Here is an 18927-nt window from a genome sequence, read left to right on the forward strand (position 1 = left end):
TCCTTAAAGATACAGGAGATTTATTAAGACAGGTGGATGGTCTATTTTTGACAGGGATGCGATGCTGGTGACAGCGGACATCGAGTCCCTGTATACCAGCATCAGGCATGATGATGGCCTAAGGGCGGTGACATTTTTTCTGGTTACATTTAATTTACCAAGGGACATCAGTGATCTGGTGAGCGAGTTACTTAGGTTCACTCTGACACATAAAAACAAAAAAATAAAGGGGTCCTTTTTCCTGCAGCTCCAGGGGACAGCGATGGTGGCATCTTTTGCCCCAGCTTACACTAACCTGTTCCTGGGGCTGTGGGAAAGGGACCTCTCCCTGCCGGATCAGTTGTTGTCAATGGGCCACGTCCTCTCATGGACGCGGTACATTGACAACATTTTGCTGATCTGGCAGGGGCCTAAGGAACGACTCAACGATTTCATGGTGTCACTAAATGATAACGATTTGAACATCTACATCACGTACAAATATGATAGTGACACTGTGGAATTCCTGGATGTGACACTCAAGAGGGACAAATGTGATGAATCACAAATGGATATTTTCCGTAAACCCACTTCAACCTACACTCACTGGCCACTTTATTAGGTACACCTGTCCAACTTCTTGTTAACACTTAATTTCTAATCAGCCAATCACATGGCGGCAACTCAGTGCATTTAGGCATGTAGACATGGTCAAGACAATCTCCTGCAGTTCAAACCGAGCATCAGTATGGGGAAGAAAGGTGATTTGAGTGCCTTTGAACGTGGCATGGTTGTTGGTGCCAGAAGGGCTGGTCTGAGTATTTCAGAATCTGCTGATCTACTGGGATTTTCACGCACAACCATCTCTAGGGTTTACAGAGAATGGACCGAAAAAGAAAAAAAATCCAGTGAGCGGCAGTTCTGTGGGCGGAAATGCCTTGTTGATGCCAGAGGTCAGAGGAGAATGGGCAGACTGGTTCGAGCTGATAGAAAGGCAACAGTGACTCAAATCGCCACCCGTTACAACCAAGGTAGGCCTAAGAGCATCTCTGAACGCACAGTGCGTCGAACTTTGAGGCAGATGGGCTACAGCAGCAGAAGACCACACCGGGTACCACTCCTTTCAGCTAAGAACAGGAAACTGAGGCTACAATTTGTACAAGCTCATCGAAATTGGACAGTAGAAGATTGGAAAAACGTTGCTTGGTCTGATGAGTCTCGATTTCTGCTGCGACATTCGGATGGTAGGGTCAGAATTTGGCGTAAACAACATGAAAGCATGGATCCATCCTGCCTTGTATGGAGCATCTTTGGGATGTGCAGCCGACAAATCTGCGGCAACTGTGTGATGCCATCATGTCAATATGGACCAAAATCTCTGAGGAATGCTTCCAGCACCTTGTTGAATCTATGCCACGAAGAATTGAGGCAGTTCTGAAGGCAAAAGGGGGTCCAACCCGTTACTAGCATGGTGTACCTAATAAAGTGGCCGGTGAGTGTATATGCTATTGAATGCCACTTCCTCCCACCTGGACATGTGATTCAGTCCATCCCTACTGGACAATTTTTGCACCTCCGTAGGTTTTGCTCAACCAACGATGACTTTATGAGACAAGCTGAAGACCTAAAGGGTCGTTTGAGCGGGGGTACAGCAACTGTAAAATTAAAAAAAGCCTTTAATAGGGCGAGGTTTTCATCTAGACACGCACTATTATACGGAGAAAGCGTCATTAAAATCAGGATATAGTCCGTTTTGTAACAAACTTTCATTCCCACTTCTTACATATGAGAAGGGCATTGGACAGGTACTGGCATATTCTAAAAGCCCAAAAAGAAAAGAATGTCCAGCTTAACCGAATCCGTAAAAAAGAGTTTTCTTTATTCACATACTATTGAGCATAGAGGATACAGACTTCAGCACAAGCCATATGGGTAAGAATCTCAACGCGTTTCTGGAGACTAAGCTCCCTTAATCATGACATGATTAAGGGAGCTTAGTCTCCAGAAACGCGTTGAGATTCTTACCCATATGGCTTGTGCTGAAGTCTGTATCCTCTATGCTCAATAGTATGTGAATAAAGAAAACTCTTTTTTACGGATTCGGTGAAGCTGGACATTCTTTTCTTTTTGGACTCTATACGCCTAAAAACAGCGGGTCCGTGCTCCCGAGGATTGGTTTATGCATCACGGGTGAGCTGGTTTATATTTCTTCTTTCAAAATATTCTAAAAGCCGACCAAATAATTTCAAGATTTCTTCCAGAGAGGGCAGCTGTCACAGCAAGGTGATCAAAAAATCTGCGGGACCATTTGGTCCACAGTAATTATGTTATTGGGCCTAAAACTACTTTCTTGGATACAATGGCGGGGGCACATGGCTGCGTCCCATGTGGTCGGTGTGTGGCGTGTCCTAACATTGACCGCTGCAATACATTTGAGAATGCCAGTGGATCTCGTCAGTTTGAAATTAAAAAGAGGATTACATGTACGGATAAAAATGTGATCTACTATGCCTGGTGCCCTTGTTACACAATCTATGTGGGTTTGACCACACGTCAGTTTAAGATACGCATTAGGGAACACGTACATGGTATTGCGGCTGTGGCAACTCAATTGGACGCATCCATGCTAAAAACTCTCCCCCGCAATTTTAAGTAGTATCATAGTTGTGATGTCGGTATTCGCGGTGGAAGGTGTTTCTAACAGATTGGAGCAGTTAGAGTCCAGATGGATTTGGGCACTGGACACTATCCATCCATCTGGACTTAACGAAAACATCAGTTTTGCTCCATTTTTATGACTTAGGTCCTATCTGCGATATGATTGTCTGTTGTTGGCCTTATAGTGCATTGTAATTGTTACCCTGGCTGCACATTTTAACATTGTTTTTAAATTTGTCTTATATTATAGTTTCGTTTATATGTATATTTCCTCATCTTTTTGTGATCTGTCAAACAAGTGCCAACGTTGAGCTTGATGTGAGATATGGAGAAGATAATAAGGAGAAGCAAAAAGAGGTGTAAAAAGCATTAAGCTACTTACGGTAGCGGCATTTCTCGGAGGCCCATGACAGCACGACGAGAGAGGGGATCCGCCCATTAGGAACAGGAAACCTACAGATACAAAAGGGCGGCACCTCTCCCCTGCATCAGTTGTATTTCAGAGCCTTGAGAGGACTACCGCGGTTAGTGGCACACAAAAATATACATTATATACAGTTTATATACAATATTATAACCCATATATTGGAACTGGGTATCATACGTGAGATATATACATTATAGGAGGTGCAACCCCCACGTGAATAGGGAGGGAACTAAGGGTGCTGTCATGGGCCTCCGAGAAATGCCGCTACCGTAAGTAGCTTAATGCTTTACTCGGACTCCCATGACAGCACGACGAGAGAATTACAGAGATGTAACACTACCTTAGGGAGGGACTATAGCTTGCAGCACCCTTAACCCGAAGGTGAGATCAGAGGAGGCCCCTAAATCCAACCTATAGTGTTTAAAGAAGGTGGACGGGGATGACCATGTGGCCGCCTTACATATCTGGTCGATTGATACTCCAGATCTTTCCGCCCAGGATGTAGCCATGGCTCTGGTGGAATGCGCCCTCAGATTCTGCGGAGTCGGACCCCCACCTGCAGTATAAGCCAAAGAGATAGCCTCCCTAATCCACTTCGCTAGTGTGTACTTTGATACTCTGAGTCCCTTTCTAGGGTTTTGGAAAGATAAAAATAACGCATTATCTTTTTTCCATGTATCAGTAACAGAGATGTATTGTAACAGGCATCTCCTAACGTCTAGTGTATGGAGTAGCTCTTCTTTAGGGTTGGAGGGATTGGGAAGAAAGGATGGTAAAACTATCTCCTGTGACCTGTGAAACCGTGATGACACTTTTGGTAAATAGGCTGGGTCCGGTCTGAGGACTACCCTATCTGGCAGAAACTCTGTGTAAGGGGAAATTCTGGAGAGAGCTTGTATGTCCCCTACCCTACGGGCAGATGTTATCGCTACCAGAAATGCTGTTTTAAGGGATAGGGCCTTGATTGAAGCTGATTGTAATGGTTCAAACGGCTCTCTAGTCAATGCTGACAGGACTAGATTAAGATCCCACGGCATAGATCTATCCTTATGTATGGGTCTAGCCCTGCTAGAAGCTTTAATGAACCTTGAGATCCAATAATTATTGGCGATGTTACAGGAAAACAAGGCCCCTAGGGCCGAGACTTGTACTTTTAGGGTACTAGTGGATAGATCTAGCTCTAAGCCCCTTTGCAGGAATTCTAAGATCTGTTTTATAGGTATTCCCTCTTCTAAATTAAAGTCAGAAGAGGCCAGGAATTTCCGCCAGGTTCTAGCGTAGATTGTTGTTGTAATCTGCTTCCTACTTTTCATAAGGGTTTCAATCAAATTTGGGGAGAACCCTTTGTCCCTCAGTAACGCCCTCTCAAACTCCATGCCGTTAAATGGAGATTCTTTACTTGAGGATGGCTGATCGGACCCTGGTGGAGCAAATCTGGGATGTCCGGAAGCACCCAGGGGTCCTCCACTGACATGATCCTGAGCCAGGTGAACCAGGCCCTTCTGGGCCAAAATGGGGCAATCAAAATAACTCTTGCCCGATCCTCTCTTATCTTCCTGATTACCAGAGGTATCAAGGCCAGCGGGGGGAACGCATAAGCCAGCCGAAAGTTCCAACTGATCAGAAAGGCGTCTACCGCTAGAGGATTCTCCCTGGGATTTAGGGAACAGAATTTTACTGTCTTTCGATTGTCCCTGGTGGCAAATAAATCCACCTCTGGATGTCCCCATTTGTGGACAATCTGGTCGAACACAAGACTGTTTAGAGACCACTCCCCTTGTCTCAGGGTGTTGCGGCTTAGAAAGTCCGCTTTTACATTTTCTTTTCCTCGTATGTGCAGTGCGGTTAAAGATAGAAAATGGTCTTCCGCAGTCTGGAATAGACGATCTGTCACCCTCATCAATGATTCGGAATGAGTTCCACCCTGGTGATTTATGTACGCGACCGCCACCTGGTTGTCCGAGAGGATCTTGACGTGGTGACCCTGCAGATATGAGAGTAATTTTTTAACTGACAGTTCAACCGCCATTAATTCTTTTTGGTTGGAGGAGGCTGATGTTAAGGGGTCCCATAGACCCTGAACTATCATGTCGTCCATGTGTGCTCCCCAACCTGAAGGGCTAGCGTCTGTCGTTACAATACGTGTCGCCTGTGTCACCCAGGGAACTCCTGCCGATAAATTGTCAGTGACTAGCCACCATCTAAGAGATGTCAGTGCTTCTGGACCCAAAGTAATCTGACTCTGCAAGGCCCCTTGCAAGATTCTGTCATTAACCAGTACCTCGGATTGTAAGGGTCTGGTGTGAAATTGGGCCCACCGGACAGCAGGAATGCACGAGGTTAGAGATCCTAACAGTGACATAGCCTGTCTAAGTGTCATGGATGGATTATCAGTTGCTCTAGACACCTGTTGTTGGATGTGTAATAACTTGTCGGGCGGAAGACAACACTGTTGGGTCTCTGAATTTAACAACAGTCCTAAGAATCTCTGTATTTTCTGGGGCTGTAATCGGGATTTTTCATAATTCACAATCCACCCCAGATGCTCAAGTTTGGTTGTGGTTGTCTGTAGCTGAGAGAGGCAATGGTTTGCTGAATTCCCAACTATAAGGAAATCATCCAAATAGGGGACAATTAAGATGTCAGACTCTCGTAAGTGTGCCATGACTTCGGCCACTATCTTGGTAAACACCCTCGGAGCCGCTGATAAGCCAAAGGGAAGAGCTCTAAACTGGAAATGACGAATTTGTCCCCCCATTGACACAGCTACCCTCAGGAATCTCTGGTAGTCTTCATGTATTGGGACATGATAGTACGCGTCCTTTAGATCTACAACTACCATGAAGCAGTGTTTAAACAACATTTTTATTGCTGAACCAATTGATTCCATCTTGAACGATTCATTGGTCAGAAAATTATTAAGGCCTTTAAGATTTATGATCGTTCTAAATGATCCGTCTGGCTTCTTGATCAGAAAGAGAGGAGAGTAAAATCCTCTCCCTCTTTCTGATACTGGAATTTCAACCAAAACATTCTTGAAGCATAAGTTTGTGACCTCTGCTTCCAAGGCTGCTTGCTCAAGGGGGGAGGAACGTAAAGGGGTTAAATTAAATTTATCTCGAGGCCAGTGATCAAAGTCAAGTCTTAGACCTTTTGCTATGATGCCTCGGACCCATTTACTGTTTGTAATGTCAAACCAAGCTGATGAGAAAGCTGACAGTCTACCCCCCACGGGGACCGCTAGTCATTGGTCCGGTTTTTTCTGTTCTTTCGAGGAACGGCGAAACATATAGCCCGTACCTCTTCCGCGTCTGTCCTCCCATCTAAAACTCTCTCTAGAGGGTGAGGATCCGCGTTTTTTCCCGCGACCAAATCTCCTTTTAATGAAGGGTCTGCGGTAGGATGCTGAAGATGGATTGGGAAATTTCTTCTTATCATCCCCCGCTTTCTCCAGCAACTCATCCAGAGTTGGTCCAAAGAGATATTCTCCTTTACACGGAATGGCGCAGAGTTTAGTTCTGGATTGAATGTCGCCAGACCAGCACTTCAACCATAAAGCTCTACGAGCCGCGTTGGAGAGTCCTGCCGCTCTAGCCGCCATCCTGACCGAGTCCACAGATGCGTCTGACAGAAAGGCCGCAGCATTCTGCATTGTTGGTAAAGCCTTCAGAATGGAATCTCTGGAAGCGCCGTCCTTGAGCTGGGACTCTAACTGATCCAGCCAGACCATTAAAGACCTGGCTGTACAAGTCGCGGCAACTGCTGGTCTTAGAGATCCTGCCGCCGTCTCCCAGGTTCCTTTAAGAAAAGCATCTGCCTTTCTGTCAAGGGGGTCTTTGAGGGTCCCCATATCCTCAAATGGCAATGAGGCCTTCTTCGACGCTTTTGCCACCGCCGCATCCAGCTTAGGGGCTTTATCCCAAGTTTCCACAACCGGATCGTCGAAAGGGTACCTGCGTTTCAACGCTGGCGGTAAGGAACCCTTTTTCTCGGGTTTCTTCCATTCTCGGAGAATCAGGTCTTGGATTTTTTCGTTCACCGGGAAAGATCTATGTTTCTTACGATCCAATCCGCTGAACATCATATCCTGCTTTGAGGGCTGCGGTTTGGGCTCTTCTATCCCCATTGTGCCTCTAACAGACTTGACGACTTTGTCAATTCTATCCAGGGGTAGACAGAATCGTCCAGACTCCTCATCTGATGAAGAGGAGGAAGGACTTGAGTGATAGGCACCCTCTTCTCTTTCTTCCTCCGAAGAATTAGAGTCCAGAGGGGTCCTATGTTTGGAACCTCCCGCTTGGGACAGGGACCGTAAGGATTCCCTTACTTCCAAACGGATCATTTCTTTCAGGTTAGCCGCACTCACAGATTCTTCCGCCACCTAGGGGAGGACAATATAGGTGATAAATACTATCTGACCTAATGTCACTTCCACCCAACCACTCCTGTAGACCTCACCGTCTGTTGTATACAGGGGGCACATAATTTTTTGGGGCAAGAATCAGGTAAGGGGACCCCACAGAGGGCACATTCCTTATGCCTTGACTTGTCCGTGCTTTTCTTCCCCTGGAATGATAAAGTATAGGGGGCCTGCGTCACAGAGTGAACTTTCACGTAGATCACTTACCCGTGCGCCAAAGTAAATACCGGAATACGAGGGGGTTCTTTCCTAGCCGAAGCTCTGGATCCTTTTGCGGACGAGCTTCTTCGACTGGACTGGTCGCTTTTGTCTTTGGGCTTCTGACGCACCTCATCCAGCTGCTGCTGCTGCTGCTGCTGCTCACCACCACTCTCCATGATGATTTGCGACCAAAAGCAGGGCTCTGTAGTTGTCACCTGCTTAAATCCCCCTTGGATCCGGTCAGCAGATAGGTCAGACGCTGCCCCATTGGCTCAGGATACCGCAGGGAGGCAGGAACCATGTGGGAGAAAACCGGCATCAGGATGCTATGGGCGCCGCCATCTTGGATCGACTGCGCATGCGCAGACACCCGGCGACCCGGAAGCGGCTGCTAACTCCGCCCCCTCACGTCACTGCACCCGGAAACGCTCCAGCACACGCTGAGAGCGGTGCAGGACGCCGGGAACGGACCGCAGCGCTCCGGGAGTTCACCCAGGCAGCCCCGACGCCGGCACCCCACATTCACCGCACCGCTGCACCACCAATGGGAATACTTACCGGCGCCGACGCTGATGGAGGCAGGAAATCCTCCGGACTCCGCTCCCTGCTGCGAACGCCACCGCGTGCAGTCCAGCCAGGACCACCGTGGCGTCTCCAGGGTTCTCCGCACCGGCCGAGGTAGGAGACCCCCCCGCTACCAGATTCGGTCCGGCCGGCCTGGGCTCCTTTAGCTAATCTGTAGGCACCCGTCCCTTTAGGAACAGGAAACCAACTGATGCAGGGGAGAGGTGCCGCCCTTTTGTATCTGTAGGTTTCCTGTTCCTAATGGGCGGATCCCCTCTCTCGTCGTGCTGTCATGGGAGTCCGAGTAAAAGATTTCTATTCTTGCTCCAATCAAGCCCTATAACATTAATGGATAACGACAGATTCACATATAGCGGTTTATTGTGTGTTTTTTTCCTATGTGGGTTCATGTATTCTTCCTAATGAATTTGTCCTTGTCACCTTCTCATGATCTTGTATGTATTTAGGTCTTTTTATATGTACACCTCAGCAGTGATAGGCCTATACACTCTTTAGTGTTGTATTGTGATAGTATTAAGTGATGATGCCCCTTGCCTGCATGCGCACGTTCTCCTGGTTTCTTTGGCCCTGGGCGGCTTTTGGCGTCTCATCGTGGTGGGCGATGTTCACCCAGGACCTGCCGCCACGTGACGCCGGCCGGCGTCGCGGTTGTCTGGGAGACTGGCGCATCACTTCCGGCCGGGGCAGTCACTTCCGGTCATGCGGTAACGCTCCCCTATTCCATAATATGGCGGTAGAGGTATAAAAGATGAGATATACACCAGAGATGCAGGCCACTTTGAAGAAGGAAGGTCCGAAACGCGCGTCTGGGCGAACATGCAGGGATAGTGGTGTGGGCTGTGCCCTGATAACGGGTAAATGATCACTTGTTCTTACTACTTTTGTGGTTAACTTGATCAGGTAATTCCATAGGGATGAACCATTGCATTCTTATAAGGCGCAGGAGAGGTGAGATAGTAAAAAATCCCCATTGTCATGGGATATATGAATGGTTGAACATTGTGTGCTCTCAGTGAGGGAGAAATTGATTCCTCACTTCCATGCTTTCTATTCCTTTGCATGTCCATACTTTTGCGGTGCATTATTATGTATGTTAGATCTGTGACACATTCCTGTTGTGAATTCCGTTCTCGGGCTCCCTCCTGTGGTCATGAATGGTACTTTGGTGAGTTCTGTCCTTGGACACCCTCTGGTGGCTTTGAGTGGAACTGATGATCTTTGAGGTTGGCTTTCTCAGCTGCCCTCGTTTATTGCTGCTGCTGGCTTCCCTATTTAACTCTGCCCAGGTCGTTAGTCCATGCCAGCTGTCAATGTTTCAGTACTGGTTCAGATCTCTCTTGGAATTCTCTGATGACCTGACTACTCCAGCAGAAGCTAAGTCCTTGCTAGTCATTTGCTGTTCATTGGATTTTTGAATATATTTTTCTGTACATGCTATGTTTCAGTCCAGCCTGCTATTATGATATTTCCTTGCTAGCTGGAAGCTCTGGGGGTGCAGAGCTGCACCTCCACACCGTGAGTCGGTGTGGAGGTCTTTTTGCACACTCTGCGTGGTTTTTGTAGTTTTTAATACTGACCGCATAGTTCCCTTTCCTATCCTCTGTCTTTCTAGAGAAGATTCGGCCTCCTTTGCTAAAATCTGTTTCATTCCTGTGTTTGTCACTTCCCTCTTAACTCACAGTTAATATTTGTGGGGGTCTACCTTTACTTTGGGGAATTTCTCTGAGGCAAGGTAGGCTGCTATTTCTATCTTTAGGGGTAGTTAGCTCTTAGGCTGTGAAGAGGCGTCTAGGGAGAGTTAGGTACGCTCCACGGCTATTTCTAGTGTGTGTGATAGGATTAGGGATTGCGGTCAGTATTACCACTTCCTCAGAGCTTGTCCCAGGTTTTCTGTTTTAACCATCAGGTCACTTCGGGTGCTCCTAACCACCAGGTCATAACACATTCCCCCCTTTTTTACCTAAGTTATTTGTATTTTAACCAATAAAGTTTTGCAATTTTCGATTTAACATGGGCACTATTATCATTTTGTTCTGAGTTTATCCCTATATACAGGAGGAGATGACATACAGGTATATACTATATACAGGAGGAGATGACATACAGGTATATACTATATACAGAAGATGACATACAGGTATATACTATATACAGGAGGAGATGACATACAGGTATATACTATATACAGGAGATGACATACAGGTATATACTATATACAGGAGGAGATAACATACAGGTATATACTATATATACACCTGAAGAGATGACATATAGGTATATATTATATACAGAAAGATGACATACAGGTATATACTATATATACAGGAAGAGATGTACAGGCCTCGACCAATCAGTGACGGGCACAGCATGGCGACGATGATGTCATAATGGAAATCCCGCGTCTCTGATTGGTCGAGGCCGCCAGGCATCGACCAATCAGCGACGGGCACAGTATCGACATAGATGTCATAATGGTTGCCATGGCGACGATGATGTCATAAAGGTTGTCTCGACCAATCAGCGACGGGCACAGTCTGCCGCGAATCACATACTACGGGGACATGCATATTCTAGAATATCCGATGCTTTAGAATCGGGCCACAGTCTAGTATACTATATACAGGGGAGATGACTCACAGGTGTACACTATATACAGGAGATGACATACAGGTATATACTATATACAGAAGGAGATGACATACAGGAATGTACTATATATAGGAGATGACATACAGGTATATACTATATACAGGAGGAGAAGACATACAGGTATATACTATATACAGGGGAGATGATATACTATATACAGAAGATGACACATGCATACTATATACAGCAGGTGATGACACACAGGTATATGCCATATACAGGGGAGATGACATACAGGTATATACTATATACAGGAGGAGATGACATACAGGTATATACTATATACAGGAGATGACATACAGGTATATACTATATACAGGAAGAGATGTCATACAGGAATATAATATATACAGGAGATGACACACAGGTATATATTATATATACAGATGACACATAGGTATATACTATATACAGGGGAGATGACATACAGGTATATACTATATACAGGAGATGACATACCGGTATAAACTATATACAGAAGGATATGATATACAGGTATACACTATATGCAGGAGGAGATGACACACAGGTATATACTATATATACAGGAGATTATACACAGGTATATACTATATACAGGGGAGATGACTCACAGGTAAACACTATATACAGGAGATGACATACAGGTATATACTATATACAGAAGGAGATGACATACAGGTATGTACTATATACAGGAGGAGATGACATACAGGTATATACTATATACAGGAGGAGATGACACACAGGTATATACTATATACAGGAGGAGATGACATACAGGTATATATTATATACAGGAGATGACATACAGGTATATACTATATACAGAAGGATATGACATACAGGTATATACTATATACAGAAGGATATGACATACAGGTATATACTATATACAGGGGAGATGACACACAGGTATATACTATATACAGGAGATGACATACAGGTATATACTATATACAGGAGGAGAGGACATACAGGTATATGCTATATACAGGAGATGACATACAGGTATATACTATATACAGGAGAGGACGTACAGATATATACTATATACAGGAGGAGAGGACATACAGGTATATACTATATACAGGAGATGACATACAGGTATATGCTATATACAGGAGGAGATGACACACAGGTATATACTATATACAGGAGATGATACACAGGTATATACTATATACAGGGGAGATGACTCACAGGTATACACTATATACAGGAGATGACATACAGGTATATACTATATACAGGAGGAGAGGACATACAGATATATACTATATAGAGGAGAGGACACAGAAATATACTATATACAGGAGAAGATGACACAGGAATATACTATATACAGGAGATGACATACAGGTATATGCTATATACAGGAGAAGACATACAGGTATATACTATATACATGGGAGATGATATACTATATACAGGAGGAGATGACACATACAGAGATTGACGCACTTCATCTGGGCGTGAGGGGTGGTGACAACAAAAAACGACTTGCGCAGATTGAAACAAAATGGATTGTCATGTTGGACTGTATGACCCCCAGAGGACCTAATGAGTCCTTGAGCTTTGCTCCGTATCTCTAGCAATTTGCCATCTTGATGCTCTGTTTATATTGGCACCCATCATTCGCCTTCCGGATTAATCTTTCTGTTTTTCTTAGTTTTTAATTATTGTTTTTTTGTTCTTGTATTATCAGTAATTGCTCTTACCTGCGGGCCTTCTACTGGCTGTTGCCTCCTTCTTCCCCTGGTCATTTGGATTCAACACCCCATCACCTCCGCCATCTCTTGAGACATGAATGCCTATGTGAACAGGAGCTGGTTATTTGTTATTTGCATATTACTAATGGACTTGTCTAATTTGTGTGCTCTGTGTTGCGGCATATATTTGCAAGATGGTATTTATACATGTATGTATTACTGTATAATATGATATTACTTCAGATACTTCTCTTTTTGCACAATGTATGTAATCATATATCGCCATCTTCTTTACTGTTATGACCTGTATGGCTATTTATTTATTTATTTCCCACACGTCACTATATAATATATACCAGCGGCATTCTTTTATTGGTCCGGTTCAATTTGGCTGTTCCTTCTCTTGTCCCATTCCTCTATGACATGTGGAGGTATTGTGGTCTTGCTGCCGGCCAGTAATTTTGGCAACATTTGCTGTCCCTTTATGACTTACCCTCTTGGTGGCCGCGCGCATCGCCCGGCTGATGGGCGGCTCCCTCATGTGGGCGGGCGTCTGTGTGCTCTGTGCGGTCGCCCCGGGAGGTTTCCCGGCGCGTGCGCACTGAGCCTGACGCCCTGCCTCCATGGAGGACCTTTCCGTCGCCGTGCGCATGCGCCGCCGGTGCCACCACTATTGGCCGGCAACAGACATGTGACTGAGGTTAGGCAGGTTATTAGCAGGTCCTGGTCGCCCCTTTCTTTACACTCCCTTGAAGAAGCGTCGTGTTTAAGCCGCGAAACGCGCGTCGGGGACGTTATTCCGGCAGGATTTCCCCCCTCTGTCTCCCCCCTGTGCTGGTAAGCTGACTTGAGTGGACTTGCGATATTTGTGCCTTGGTTATTAGGTCTGTCACTTTATTATTGATCAGCTTGGCGCTGCACTAGGCTGTATTACATGGAAGGGTTCTTTACTCTATCCTCCTTCCATGATCATTGCGCAGTGTGGGGATTTTAGAGGGGTGGGTTTCCCCCTTATCTATGTTAGTCATTGGAATATATGCACCTTAAGTACTACTGATATATGGCTTTTTAACTTTTGTATCAATAAAGCAGTTGTTTACATTATGCTCTGGGTTCTCCTATTTTTATTTATACTCTATGGAGTGGATTGGATGTGTCTGGTTACATATAACACACATGTGTTTTTTCCCAGACTATTAATATGATTTTGGGATTTGTAATATCATTATATACAGAAGGAGATGACATAAAGGTATATACTGTACTATATACAGGAGGAGAGGACGTACAGATATATACTATATACATGAGGATAGGACATACAGGAATATACTCTATATATTGGAGATGACATACAGGTATATGCTATATACAAGAGGAGATGACACAGGTATATACTATATACAGGAGATGACATACAGGTATATACTATATACAGGAGGAGATGACACAGGTATATACTATATACAGGAGATGATACACAGGTATATACTATATACAGGGGAGATGACTCAGGTATACACTATATACAGGAGATGACATACAGGTATATACTATATACAGAATGAGATGACATACAGGTATATACTATATACAGGAGGAGAGGACATACAGATATATACTATATAGAGGAGGAGAGGACACAGGAATGTACTATATACAGGAGAAGATGACACAGGAATATACTATATACAGGAGATGACATACAGGTATATGCTATATACAGGAGAAGACATACAGGTATATACTATATACATGGGAGATGATATACTATATACAGGAGGAGATGACACATACATACTATATACAGGAGGTGATGACACACAGGTACATACTATATACAGGGGAGATGACATATAGGTATATACTATATACAGGAAGAGATGCCATACAGGAATATAATATATACAGGAGATGACACACAGGTATATACTACATATAGATGACACATAGGTATATACTATATACAGGGGAGATGACATACAGGTATATACTATATACAGGAGGAGATGACATACAGGTATATACTATATACAGAAGGAGATGACATACAGGTATATACTATATACAAGAGGAGATGCCACATAGGTATATAATATATACAGGGGAGATGACATACAGGTATATACTATATTCAGAAGGAGATGACATACAGGTATATACTATATGCAGGAGGACAAGACAGGTATATTCTGTATACAGGAGGAGATGACACACAGGCATACACTATATACAGGGGAGATGACATACAGGTACATACTATATACAGGAGGAGATTACATTCAGGTACATACTATATACAGGAGGAGATGACATACAGGTATATACTATATACAGAGGAGATGACATACAGGTATATACTATATACAGAAAGAGATGCCATACATGAATATAATATATACAGGAGATGACACACAGGTATATACTATATATAGAGATGACACATAGGTATATACTATATACAGGGGAGATGACATACAGGTATATACTATATACAGGAGGAGATGACAGGTATACATTATATACAGGAGATGACACAGGTATATACTATATACAGGAGGAGATGACATACAGGTATATACTATATACAGGAGGAGATGACATACAGGTATATACTATATACAGGAGGAGATGACATACAGGTATATACTATATACAGAAGAGATGACATACAGGTATATACTATATACAGGAGGAGATGACAGGTATACATTATATACAGGAGGATATGACATACAGGTTTATACTATATACAGGAGATGACACACAGGTATATACTATATACAGGAGGAGATGACAGGTATACATTATATACAGGAGATGACACAGGTATATACTATATACAGGAGGAGATGACAGGTATATACTATATACCGGAGGAGATGACATACAGGTATACATTATATACAGGAGGAGATGACATACAGGTATATACGATATACAGGAGGAAATGAAACAGGTATATACTATATACAGGAGGAGATGACACACAGGTATATACTGTACTATATACAGGAGATGACACACAGGTATATACTATATATACAGGGGAGATGACATACAGGTATACATTATATACAGGAGGAGATGACACACAGGTATATACTATATACAAAAGTTGATGACAGGTATACATTATATACAGTAGGAGAAGACACACGAGTATACATACTATATACAGGAAGAGATGACATTCAGCAACAATTCCTGTGCAATATAATCATTATAATTTGTTATAACTAACCGCAGTTCCTTACTACACCCGGGCAATGCCGTGCTCTTCATCTAGTGGTAAATAAAGGTCATCGTGACCTGGGTAACAGGGAGGGCTACATGAGATGCATTACTGTAAATGGTATAAAATACTGCTTCTTGTGTTAATAAAGTAGAAAAGTGACTTGCTCACAACCAGTGTGCATGCTTTTCTTCTAGCACTTGTTATCTGAGGGCCTAATCTCTTAATTCAGCCTCACTGGTGATCTGACATATCTGACTTTGGGTCAGAACAAAAACAGCTACAACACAAGGAAATTGTTCTAAGTGTGTTCATGTAGCTCAGAATGAGAACTCCCACACAGTATGACGGCCTCCACAGACTCCACACAGCATGACGGCCCCCACAGCCCCTCACACAGTATTATGGCCACCACAACCTGCTACACAAAATATGTACCCCCACTCAGTATGGAGGCATTTATAGTCCACCACAGCCCACCATAATCAGGATAATGGCCCATACCAACCATATACTCAGTATGAGGCCCAAACAGCTCTTCTGTTAATATGCTGCCCCCACAATTCCTGATGTTTAAAAAAAAAACAAAAAAAAAAAAAAACCCACTACTCAACCCAGCCCTGTTCCCGAGGTGTGCTGCTCCAGTCTATGCAGTGAGTACCGAGGCTCCATACTACAGGTGTGACGTAGTGAAGTCATTGTGTCTGCTGTGGATAGAGTCTCAGACTCAGAAGTGAAGGCTGAATGGTGGGTCAGGAGCTTTCGACTCCAAGATTCACTATTCTATTCAATGGTATCACCGTCATCGGAATGTGGATATCCCTGAAATTGTGATGATGGGAAGAAGAGGGTGACCAATACCAAACTCCACAAGCCCTTTCAATTCATTGGCATAATAGTGACTGAGTGGGCTACCATTATGGATGCTACGCCCCTGCCCATCCAACTATCGTAAGGTAAATATCTCATAGGTCCAGAGTCCATTAGTATTTGCACCAAGAATGAGGCTGAATATTATTAATTAATTAGTTGTCGGTGGTCAGTGAGCTGGATGAAAACATTACACTGTGTGGTGGGATGGTTGTAATGTGGAAATATCTTTTGTGTGAGAGATGCCAGTACTGTGGAAACTTTATACTGTGTGAGGGGCATCACGTGCAGCATTTGTACAAAAAGACTGCCATCTGCCATCCACATGGGACACTGCAAAATCAGTGGGAAGAGGGAGAGTTTCAGGAGGGGAGAGTCTTGGTGCACCTGGTCAGGAGACCTTGATGACGTAGTTTACTGATATTATAAAGGCCAGAGCCCCAAAGGCAGAACAGATTTAGTGCCAAGCACTATGTGTGGTACCAGGCCATGGTAAAGTGCCCGAGGCAGCTGGTTGTGGGGGCAGAACCCTGCTTACAGGGCATAATGGGGGCATTACACTGTGTGGAGCCAATAAAGGGGCCCTGTGCTATGAGAACCATAGTTTCCCATAGTTGGGTCGTATGTATCTGGTGGGAAATCTCCAGCACCTACCTCCACCTGCAGAGCCGCACTCCACATATATGGCTGCTCTGTGTGCCCACTGCACAGGACCTGTGATGAGGTCACATGAGGGGAGGAGTCAGGGGTCACATGATCAGGGGCCTCAGTGAATGATATAGGAGTGAAGACCCTACATGGAAACTTCTCCTCAGTCAGTGACATTCCCGCCATTATTCCCCTCACTACTGGCACAATTACCTCACGCCGCCTTTTCTACACAGTGTTATGTGTGGAATGTAACGTGTGATTTCTCTGCTTGGAGACAAATAGACCCCACACATGAAGGAATTATTACCAGTTACCGGACGTCTATTATATGGTGGCAAATGATTGTCCTATTGACTTCAAACCAGGAGCTAAAATGCGGAAATCTCGGTTATTTACCACCATTTGGAGTCTGGCTAAGGCTCATATACGGTCATTGTCACGCAAGGTGTAAGACAGACTGAGTGCAATGCAAAGTGATAAGGGGAAGGGGAGCCCAACGCTAGGGAAGCAGGGAGTGGAGACCCCTAGGCAGAACTAACGTCACACTATCTACATAAAGACCCTAAATAAGTTCTGCACCTATTGCCGAGCAGGATACCTAAGCCCTGTCAGACCCTAGCAGTAATCCTTGCATAGGCATGAGCATGAGTCAATCCCCACTACACTGCAGACAACTGGGATAGACGAATAGGGGGACTCTAATCTTAAGCACACTCATAGAGGTAACAGCAGACGTCCTCCAGACACCAGAAAGGAAGGTAGCTGACAGCTGTAGCTCCAAGCCTTCACAAGGGAGGAAAAGAAATAACACCCGCAACTCCCAACAGGAAGCTGGGAGTTATAAACCCCCAGATCCAGGTGACACCATTCGCTGCGGGAGGTGGCTACTAGTCAGCACAGCATCCTGCTGAGACCTTCTGCAACAAAATTCAGTGCAACAGTCTACAGCCTCTGACACATCCGTGACAGTATTACCCTTTCTACGAGTGGCCTATGGACACTCAAGACCGGGTTTCTCAGGATAAGAGGTGTGGAACGAATGAACCAGCCTGGGGACAGTCACCTCTGATGCAGAAACCCACATCCTTTTTTCTGGACCATTAACCCTCCAATGCATGAAGTATTTTAAGGAACAATGTTGGAGGCAAGAATCTACAATCCTCGAAATTTGAAACTCCAGGTTTCCATCAACCATTAATTGAGGAGTCGGTAGGGATGAGGGCTCAAGAGGTTCCACATATCTCTTTACAGACAGTCATACATTTATACCTGTCTCTCCCAAGACCATGTTAGGAACAGGAAGTGGCAAAACAGGACCAGATGGACAGGTATGTGTTACTTTAGAATGTGCACAAACATTGGAGGTAGACACTTGTTTTACCCCATCCTGATGCAACCCCCACCACCAAAATCGACGAGAATGGAGATCCGCGGTTGCCTTACCACCTGCGTGGCCAGCAAATACAGAGTTATAAAATTCTCTCATTACATTGTGGTGCAACTTAGATGACACAAATAACCTCCCTGAAGGGCAGGAGGCAGGGGCGTCCCCCTGAGCCTA

General features: G+C 44.5%; 1 protein-coding gene across 1 annotated transcript in view; it reads right to left on the bottom strand.

Annotated features, from left to right (window-relative positions):
• LOC143767942 (uncharacterized) overlaps positions 1-17422 on the bottom strand; it is a 72938-nt gene extending 55516 nt beyond the window's left edge. Inside the window, exons 1-2 of the mRNA XM_077256486.1 lie at positions 17370-17422; positions 12620-12712 (exon numbers count right to left, since the gene is read on the bottom strand). Coding sequence (XP_077112601.1) covers positions 12620-12664 — 45 coding nt within the window. The 5' untranslated portion in view covers positions 12665-12712; positions 17370-17422. The remainder of the gene's footprint in view (positions 1-12619; positions 12713-17369) is intronic.
• Positions 17423-18927: the final 1505 nt, after the last annotated feature.

This window comes from Ranitomeya variabilis, chromosome 4 (genome assembly GCF_051348905.1).
Source record: "Ranitomeya variabilis isolate aRanVar5 chromosome 4, aRanVar5.hap1, whole genome shotgun sequence".
Lineage (NCBI taxonomy): Eukaryota > Metazoa > Chordata > Amphibia > Anura > Dendrobatidae > Ranitomeya > Ranitomeya variabilis.